The sequence below is a fragment of the Osmerus mordax genome, chromosome 25, assembly GCF_038355195.1.
Source record: "Osmerus mordax isolate fOsmMor3 chromosome 25, fOsmMor3.pri, whole genome shotgun sequence".
Classification (NCBI taxonomy): domain Eukaryota; kingdom Metazoa; phylum Chordata; class Actinopteri; order Osmeriformes; family Osmeridae; genus Osmerus; species Osmerus mordax.
In genome coordinates, this window is record NC_090074.1 from 9,731,193 (window position 1) to 9,741,059 (window position 9,867).

General features: G+C 48.7%; 2 protein-coding genes across 2 annotated transcripts; both read left to right on the forward strand.

Annotated features, from left to right (window-relative positions):
• Window positions 1-166: 166 nt before the first annotated feature.
• hmgb3b (high mobility group box 3b) lies at window positions 167-4,630 on the forward strand. The gene is made up of 5 exons (XM_067229068.1): window positions 167-194; window positions 1,793-1,977; window positions 2,154-2,305; window positions 2,485-2,659; window positions 2,912-4,630. Exons 2-5 carry the CDS (start codon window positions 1,828-1,830, stop codon window positions 3,053-3,055), a joined length of 621 nt encoding a protein of 206 aa, XP_067085169.1. The 5' UTR covers window positions 167-194; window positions 1,793-1,827; the 3' UTR covers window positions 3,056-4,630.
• Window positions 4,631-5,191: 561 nt separating this feature from the next.
• Window positions 5,192-7,259, forward strand: LOC136933352 (mitochondrial ornithine transporter 1-like). The gene is made up of 6 exons (XM_067228664.1): window positions 5,192-5,264; window positions 5,477-5,735; window positions 5,953-6,093; window positions 6,397-6,563; window positions 6,867-7,025; window positions 7,117-7,259. Exons 1-6 carry the CDS (start codon window positions 5,192-5,194, stop codon window positions 7,257-7,259), a joined length of 942 nt encoding a protein of 313 aa, XP_067084765.1.
• Window positions 7,260-9,867: the final 2,608 nt, after the last annotated feature.

Consider the following 9,867-nt stretch of genomic DNA (forward strand, 5'->3'; position numbering starts at 1 on the left):
GTAGCACTGTACAGTGCAATATGACTATCCTTTTAAAGGATGCTGCCCGGAGCCCCTCGTAGCAGCTGATTCAGCTGCTGCGCGCTTGAGCCAATCACGCCAGTCTCGTAGTAAGGTAGCGCGAGCCTGAGTAGAGAGCTATTAAAGGAACCGAGACCGTGTGACCGGCTGCTGCGCTCAAACAAACAACTCAGGTAGGCGACCGAGCGGCCTAACAAAAACAATTGTTTAAAGTCTTAATCTTAACAGTAGTTTATTATAATATGTAATACTCTTAATGGTTGTATGGTTATATTTTCCTGAAAATAGATTATGAGTGATGTTCATTTGTAGGCTAAAGATGAGAATGTAAAAAAAAAAATCTCAATTGGTTGATTAAACCGTGACCCACTTACATTAGAACATTATTACATTCGTGAAATTATTTGATGCAAATCAGTTTAATGTTTTGTGTAGTCGGCGTATTAAGATGGCTGGCTGGGCGCTAAGCCATTCTAACCGAGACCGTCCATCAGATGTCAAATAACCGCTACAAAAATAATCATTACTTCAAGTTTAAAATTGTAATTGTTTTCTTTCTGTATCCGCTACAAATAAATATTTTTCGAACTGGCATCTATACTTTAGTTTGCGCTTTGTTGGTCTGCTGACTCGCCTCCATACCAGTCCTGGCTGGCTCATACAGCCTTCGCTTCTGACTGTGGCTGCGCGATACCTCGCAACTTTAACAAACTGCATTATTGTGTGCTATATTTCAGACACGTCGTTGAAAAGGACAGAGTTTGTAGTCCACTTTTATAAATACGATCTGAATATGTATTGAGCGTTGACACTGGTCTAATGTTGAGTGTAATCCAAGGCTGTGTGTCTTTGCGCTCAACTATAGAAGCTTACAACAGCGAGCTGAAGCCATTTTACAGCGCGTAAGCTCCTATTGCCTCAACCCCTCGCTTTAAAGTGTGCTCGTCAATTCATAGCTTTGCGATCGCGTCATGAAAGTGAGTTCAAATATACCTCGCATCGTCGCTTTTTCAAAGAGCAAGGGGAGGATTTAAAAACATAGTTAAAATTCAAGGGTTGTTTCTGTCATGAGAAGACATTTCACAAAATGGAAGATAATTAAGTCGCAAACTCGGACAAGGATGTGAAATAGGTGACTACTTGATGCCATAGCTTTCGTGGACGTTGGACACGTTCATGAGGTCTAGTCTCATTCTTCATCACTTCAATACTCAGGATATCTTATCAACATAAACGAATGGATAACAACGTGGGTTTAATCATATTTACCGTCAAATAGCCTTATTAAACTCTTGTTGCATGAGGGATAGGCTAAGCATATAACGGCCCAATTAGATGAATAGTTGTATTACCTGTGGCTTATGCACCTCTAAAGTGGATATTACAGACATTAGTTGAGTGCAGTAGGCCAATCGTAAAGCTACTGTGACCTTGGGGCAAGTTCAATCATAAAAACGGTGCATAAAAATCTGTTACGGTTTCTGGGTTAAAGGACACGTTCCTTCAAAAACGGCGAGCAAGGACGTCACGTCTGGTGTGTGTGTGTGAGGTGTTACCCAATCAGAAGCAACCTGTAGATATAAACATCACAATATTAAGAAGGCCGTGCGAAGCTGGCAACGTTTCACACTGGGGGTGTTCAACACAAACAATTCTTTCAATGTTTTGCGATGTCTTATCAGGCTTGTATGTTCCCCTGGTCTTACAGGAAGTGTGACCCGCTGTTTCCTGGTCTTGCAGGAAGTGTAACCAAGTGTTTCTGGTCCTACAGGAAGTGAAGAGAGACTGCATCAACTGCTACTCAGGATGGCCAAAGGTGACCCTCGGAAGCCCAAGGGCAAGATGTCCGCCTACGCTTTCTTCGTTCAGACCTGCCGTGACGAACACAAGAAGAAGAACCCAGATGTCCCGGTCAACTTCTCAGACTTCTCCAAGAAGTGCTCCGGAAGGTGGAAGGTGAGAGAAGCATCTCCTATACACACACACACACACACACACACACAGGGCCTCGTCTACTCCTACACACAGCCTGCACCTATACACACACACACACACAAACACACACACATAGGGTCTGTTCGTAAACGCACACAGCCTGTCCTTACAGTCCTGTGCGTGTTGTCTTCCTGTAGACCATGTCTCCCAAGGAGAAGTCAAGGTTCGAGGACCAGGCCAAGCAGGACAAGGCTCGCTTTGACCAGGAGATGAAGGGTTACACACCCAGCAAGGGTGCGGGCAGGGGCAAGAAGGCTCGGAAGGACCCCAACGCCCCCAAGAGACCCCCGTACGTTTACACCCTCTCTGACCTCTCACTACGGACCCCCATAACACAGAGCCTAAACACTGTCCGTGTACACTCTGATCCTCTCTCTGTCTCTGTTTCTCTGTCTGTGTTTCTGTATGTCTGTCTCTTTCTCTCTCTTTCTTTCTTTCTTTCTTTCTTCCCCCCCCCCCTCCCTCCAGGTCTGGGTTCTTCCTCTTCTGTGCTGAGCAACGCCCCAACATCAAATCCCAGAACCCCAGCTTTGGCATCGGGGACGTGGCTAAGAAGCTGGGCGAGATGTGGAACAACCTGTCCGACTCCAGCAAGCAGCCCTACGTGGCCAAGGCCAACAAGCTGAAGGATAAGTACCAGAAGGTGCATAGTTCTAAGAGTGTTTTGCGGTCTGTGTTTCACCTGGCACAGTGCACAGGAACCACATCTCAGCTTCCAGGCACAGTGTAATAATAACCACGTCAGCTACCAGGCACGACAGCCGAGCTAATTGCTGAGAGTTACTGAAGTCCTTCTTGTTGCAATAATGGCCGCCATTTTGAGGAGGCAGTAAGGTGTTTGTTTACCGGGCTGTCGAACTTCCGGTTTCTAAGACACTTCCTTCCTGTCTCGCAGGACATGGCAGACTACAGAGGGAAAAGCAAAATGGGCGGGGCGTCCGCCTCCAAATCGAAGAAGGCTGCGGACGACGACGACGAGGACGACGAGGAAGAAGACGACGAGGAAGACGACGATGACGACGACGACGACGATGAATAACTGTCCGTTTTCGTTCGTTTTCGTTTTCTAGACACAACTTATTTTCTTTTTCCGCCCTTCAAATGTTTCGGGGGTTATGAAAACACTGGCTTTAAATTTATACAGCATCACCTTACTGTAAGACCACCGTAGCACGTTCAGAGTCCCAGCTCTGCAGCCCGTGGAGGGTCTTGTTCCTTGTTGACATCTACAGAACCTAAGGGTTTCATGACCTGTGACGGTTCCCCTTTCTCTGCCGGCCAGTGTTCTCCTGACCCCTCCTTCTCCAGACAGCCCTGTCTGTGCTAGTAGGATACCTCCCCTTATTTAGGATTTGTGCTGTGTATATATTACGGTGTTGGAATAGATGTAGGGCTTGTTTTATTTAGGACAGCAGGTGGAGTGAGAGGCCATGGTTTGGAGGGAAGAAGCCCTGGGAGGTCGTGACCCTGACCTGTAGGGAGGGAGGGGTTTAAGACGTCAAATGTTTATAACCCCCCCCCCTCTCCCTGACCCACCCCCCCTGCTCTCACCTTGCTCTCCCTAGTCTCTCCCTGGTCCTCGCTGGGCTCCCCCTTGGTCTCTCCCCAGTTCTCCGCCCCTGGGGGCTCATTTATAAAACTAGTAGTAGTAAATTTCACTTAAAAACGTTGCGTACGAACAAAGTGCGTGCGCACAAATATATTCTGATTGATAAAACACATGCACATTCCACTCAACATGCAAGTTTTCCTTTATAAATCACAACTTACTGGAAATTAAGCGTACGTACGCAAGCGTCTTGTCCCACCCAAGTAACGCCCATAATTGCCTATAAAGGGTCAATGGCCGGCCCCAAATTAATATTAATAGGTTTAGGGTTAGTAACACTTTCAGGCATTTTCATTGACAGTTATGCGCAACGAACATGTGAAAACATATATGACACTGCATTCCTGACTAAAGCAACAGCATCAGTTTAAACCAAATTCGTCTTTATGTTCACCGAATTATTTATGAGAATACATTTCATAACATGCAAGAAGTGTTGACTGATTATTGATCCAATCAAATATTATTCCAGATTAAACCGTACAGATATTGGAGGAGTCTTTTTGCATCAACAGATATCTCGTTTGTATTTATTGGAAATCATGTATTTTGTGCGTGCACTCCAGTGAACTCTTCATATGTAACACGTGTGAGGTTATATTTGGATTTCTTTTTCACAATGTTATCAACTTGAAGGCTTGTCTCGAGTTTCATCCTCCTGCCATCGGAGTTGCAGTTTCCCATTTCTCAAAGTTTTGTGCATACGCATGGGAAACAGTGTGCGTGGAGGACTCACGTGAAGTTTCTTTTTTATAAATCCCAAAGTTTGCCGTACAAACTGGTGTTCGCATTAATTTGTGCGTACGCAACGTTGATAAATGAGGCCCCTGGTCTCCTCCCTGCTGTCTCTTTGCTCGGTCACAACTATCAGGTCTGTGTTTTGAATATTTCGTTTGGATGGACAGCTTTAGGTTGAAGTTAACCTTGTGCTAATGAACGTAAGGTTTTGACACCTGTAATGAATTTTATGTTTAGGGTGGTTCCAAATAAAGTACCAGATTTTTACATGTGTTTATTAGCATTCATTTTTTTTTTACCTGATGGCATAACAGCTGTATAAGAAAACTTGGGTGGGGGGGGGGGGGGGGGACCAGATCAGGGTTTGGCCTGACTAGACCAGGGTTAGGCCAGAGTACACCAGGGTTGGACCAGACCAAGCCAGAATTAGTACAGACCAGGGTTAGACCAGACTAGACTAGGGTTAGACCAGACTAGACCAGGGTTAGACGAGACTAGACTATGGTTAGACCAGACTACACCAGGGTTAGACCAGACTACACCAGGGTTAGACCAGAACAGGCATGACATGTGATCATCTGCCAAGAGAGTATTCCTACTGTGTTTAAATTCGATTGATTGATTGATTATTGTGGAGAGATAGCTCTATCTAAGAACGTCATTTCCCCAGTGGCAGGGACTAAGCTATCAGCCAGCCAGATGCATCAACACCGAGACATCACGGGTCCAAAGGGCAATCGTTTACAGCGCATCTATTACAGGCAGACTCATTTTGCGTGTTTTGTGGTGCCGGTGCCACTTACCTTTGTGTGTATCATCTTCGGATCTATGGCGGCGGAGGAGAGATGTTCTCTGCATTCTTTTACCGGCACTGTCATTGACTTCATGGCCGGGGCTATGGGCAAGTACACTTTTAAAACTTTTTTGAATTTTATTACTTGGAAAAGGCTACTGATAAATATTACGTAGCCTACTGTAGGCTTACAATGTTTGAAAGTTCCGTTTTACGGTATATAACAACAAACCTCAAGCGTTGCAAACAGATACGATGTTTATTAGAAGAACATATAGACTAAGTACGATAGATAAGGACTAATCAGATTTATTGATCAGGTGGTGTCGCGTGCGTGCTGAGCGGCCAGCCGTTCGACACGGTGAAAGTGAAGATGCAAACATTCCCGCGTATGTACCGAGGCTTCCTTCACTGCAGCCTGCACAGCTACCGACAGGACGGGCTGCGCGGACTCTACCGCGGCACTGCAGCCGCGCTTCTCTCTAACGTGGCGGAGAACGCCGTGCTGTTTGCGTGCTACAGCTCCTGCCAGCAGGTCACCAGAGTCGGGTTCGGTCTGGATGAACACGCCCCGCTCAGGTGGATTCCTCTCCCAGGGCCGGCCCTATGGTTTTGGGGGCCCTAAACAAAAATAGTGTAGGGGGCCCTTTGATTGGCAAAAAAAAAATAAAAAAAATAATAATAATAATTGCCAATCAAAGGGGAGGGGGGAACCAATCGCGGGGCCCTAAACAAATGTTTAATTTGTTTATTAGGTCGGGTGTAGTCTAACCCCAGACTCCTCCCCCCTCCTCAGTGATCTCCAGAGCGCGGTGGCTGGCTCCCTGGCATCGGTTGCCTCCTCCCTGGTCCTCAGCCCCACAGAGCTGGTCAAGTGTCGCCTTCAGGCTCTGAGTGAGCTGAGGGCGCTGGGCAGAACCAGCATGGAGACACACGTGTAAGTGTGTGTGTGTGTGTAAGTTTCATATCCAAAGGTCTTTTACAAGCTATGGCAAAAAGGGCTTGACACTTGCCCACACAACTGCTACACCAACCTAAGCCCTCAAGGAAGACAAGGAAAAACTCACAGGAAAAAATATAAGAAAACAAATAAAAACACTGAAGGAGAAATTCAGGGAGGGATGCCCTCCTCTAGAGTCAGTGTGTGTATGTAGGTGTGTGTGTATGTGAGTCAGACAGGTCAGATTTGTTCCTCCATCCATTCAAAGGAAAGTGTGTGTGTGTGTGTGTTCAGCTCCAGCTGGACCGTGGCGAGGGAGATTGTGAAAGCGGAGGGGGGGCGTGGCCTAATGCAGGGTCTGACCAGCACCTGGCTGAGGGAGGTGCCTGGATACTTCTTCTTCTTCGGTGGCTATGAGACCTGCAGAACCCTGCTGACCCCTGCCGGAGGACGCAAGGAGGACCTGGGTGACCTCTCCTCTTTTCTCCTCTCTTTTAGAGCCTCTCGTCTACTCTTTCTTCCCTCTTCTCTCATCTCTCATCTCTCCGACAGCCTCTCCTCCTCTTGTCTCTCATCTCTCCTCCTTAACTCGCCTCCTCCTCTCCTACACCACTCGCCTCTGTCCTCCTTCTCTCTTACTCTCCTCTCCTCCTCCTCTCCGCCCTCCTCTCCTCCATCTCTCCTCCGTCCTCAACTCTCCTCCACCTCTCTCGTCTCCTCCTCATGTTCATCTCTGGTTGTGTAACTGCCGCTTCCTTCTTCCCGGTCAGATGCTGTGTCTCTATTGGTGAGTGGAGGAGTGGGCGGGTCCTTGTTCTGGTTGTCTGTCTACCCAGTGGACAGTGTGAAGTCTCGTATCCAGGTGCTCTCCGTATCCGGTCCTCAGCCCGGCTTCCTGCGCACCATGGCTACCATCCTCCGGACAGAGGGTAGGCCACGCCCCTCCCATCCCACACGCGTGTTCGTGTGTGTGCGTTCCTGGTGTGTGCGCGTGCTCACGTGTGTGTGTGTGTTTTGCAGGTGTGTGTGCTCTGTACTGTGGTCTGACCCCCACCGTGCTCCGAGCCTTCCCCAGCAACGGAGCTCTTTTCCTGGCCTACGAGTGGACGAGGAGGGCCCTGCTGTCCCTGGCCTCCACACACCCAGCCCCACCTGACCCCTGACCTCCACCCAGCCAGCTACCCCCCAGCTAACCAAAATATGTGGCCATAATGTAACTACAACATAATTTGATGACCAAACATTCGTCACCGCAATGTAACTGTATTACGTTGAGGCAACCAGAAAAGGGAAAGTCCTGGATTTGGAACAACAAGGTAATTTGGTTACGTTTGGTTAGGCCTCCACCCAGATTCTGAGGGTTCTTCATGTTTCTGAAGTTTTAGATTGATTATCGATGCTTATCTGTGGCTCTCTTTGAAGTCATTATACTTTGCTTCCTAAAAGAGCTAAACACCAAGTTGATTTCCTGTCCACTGGGGAATTACAGTAACAACCGATGCTCCCTGCCTTGTTGTATATATTTGTGCTTAAGATAAACCCACTATGCCAAAGATTTCCATTGTAATAAATGGTTAACCACTGCGTGAGTGTCTTGACAGAACTGAATAAATGTTCGCCTCTGTTCCTAACTTCTTGTTATCAGCCCAATGTCCATCAGAGGGCACTGTTCCTCCCTTATGACTGGGGAATAATACAGGAGCAGACCCACAGGAGGTCTGTGTGTGTGTCTGGTGGGGTGGGGGTGAGGGGGTGGAGGTGGGAGACTATGAGTGGTGTGTGTGTGGGGGAGTTGCTGTAGGTGGTGTGGGGTGGGGGGCTGGAGAAGGTGTGGGGGGAGGCTGGTGTGTGTGTGTGGGGGGGGGGGGTTGCTGTAAGTGGGGTGTTTGTGTGTGTGGGGTTGGAGGTATGTGTGAGGGTGGGAGTGATGGAGGTATGTGTGTGTGTGTGTGTGTGTGGGGGGGGGGGTGTTGGAGGAGGTGTGTATGTGTGTGTGGGGGTGTGAGGGTGGTAGGGGGGTCGCTGCAGGAGGTGTGTATGTGTGTGTGGGGGTGTGAGGGTGGTAGGGGGGTCGCTGCAGGAGGTGTGTATGTGTGTGTGGGGGTGTGAGGGTGGTAGGGGGGTCGCTGCAGGAGGTGTGAACCCCACGCTGCCACTCCTAGCCTGCAGGGAGGGTTAATATTTCAGCGAGGACTCTGGAACCTCAGGGGATGAATATTTCATCCCCAGTCAGGAACACGTCCTCGCGGCGATGCTGAGATAAAGCCCGCTCACCTCGTGAGACAGCAGCTCGCGCCTGGACTGGAAGACAGCATCTTTCTCTGTTCTCTGACACCATGACAACCGCGGCAAACGAACACCGAACCCCCCCGGCTCACGCTACAGCAACACAAATCCGGTGAGTGTACCTCAGCGCGCGCAGTGTACGGTACTGTGTGCAGTAAAGCGCGCAGGAGCGCTTCAACGTCGCTGCTCACTGACATACGCCACATTCAGCCGCCTCTAACCGTGGAGAAGATAAACCTCTCCCGCTCCAGGAGCGCTGGACACCGACACCTACTTCAGATTACCGGCTGCTTTCCCTCTCAAGGCAAATAGGAACGAAGATGGGAAAGGTAGGAGACAAGCAGAGCTTGCGGCGTGGATAATTCTTGAGCTTCGTTATCGGCGGTAGAGCCACAGACAGTAGAAAGAAACAGGACCGCTATCCTGACCGGACGGTCAACCGTCTCTCTCTCCTGACCGTACCGCGAGGCTGACGGGGTGACTAACAGAGGATTCCGAAACTGTGAAGCAGGTAAACAAGCTGTCGATCTCCATGTATGTATTCTGTAAACCACACGGCGGCTGTAGTCTAACTCCAACAGCTGCCTTTGAGGTAAAGTCATATTGTTAATTCTGCTCGGTCGCCACGCAGTTTTAGAGGTAAAGTCTTTTAGTCTATTCTTCGGTTGAATTGATGAGACTCCATTTAGAACATTTACCCTAACCCTCACATCTGGCTTAGTGTGGATGTGTGTGTGTGGTACAGTACGAATGTGCGTGTGTGTGTGTCTGTGTGCAAGACAGAGAGAACAGGGGTGTAGTACAGTCTGAAAGTGCGTATGTGTGTGCTGCCTAGGTTGGGGAGAGGCTGTGGTTGGTGGGGGATAGGAGAGAGATATGAGAGTAGACGAGGGGAGTAAGAGAAAAGGAGAGAGGGGAGGAAAGGAGGCGCTTGGAGAGAGGAGAGGAGGAGAGAGGAGGAAAGGAGGGGAGAGGAGGAGGAAAGATGAGAGGAGAGAGGGATAAACAATCAGTGAAAAAAGTGACTGATGTCTACTATAACATTGTTTTCTGGTTGATTCCACTTCAAGAGCAAACACTCGTACACACGCACACACATACACACATACACACACACACAGGACGTGAGACAGTAGGATAGTTACATCACATCTGTGTGAACAGTTAGGCTGTGTGCTGCAGTGCATTGTGGGTGTGTTCCCTGGGCAGCATATTCGTACGTCTCTTCAGGTGGGCTTTCATGTCACACCTGCGGCCTCACACCTGCGACCACACACACACACACACCCACACACCGTACACACCATACACACACACACTGTATACACACACACACACACACACACTCCCACAACAGCTGGAGGAACTAGGAGAGACCTACTGAAAGTCTGTGTATACTGCTCTGTCTCTCCTAACCCATATGGTGTGTGTGCACGCATGTATATGGTGTGTGTGTGCATGTGCCTGTGTGTGTGTGTGTGCAGC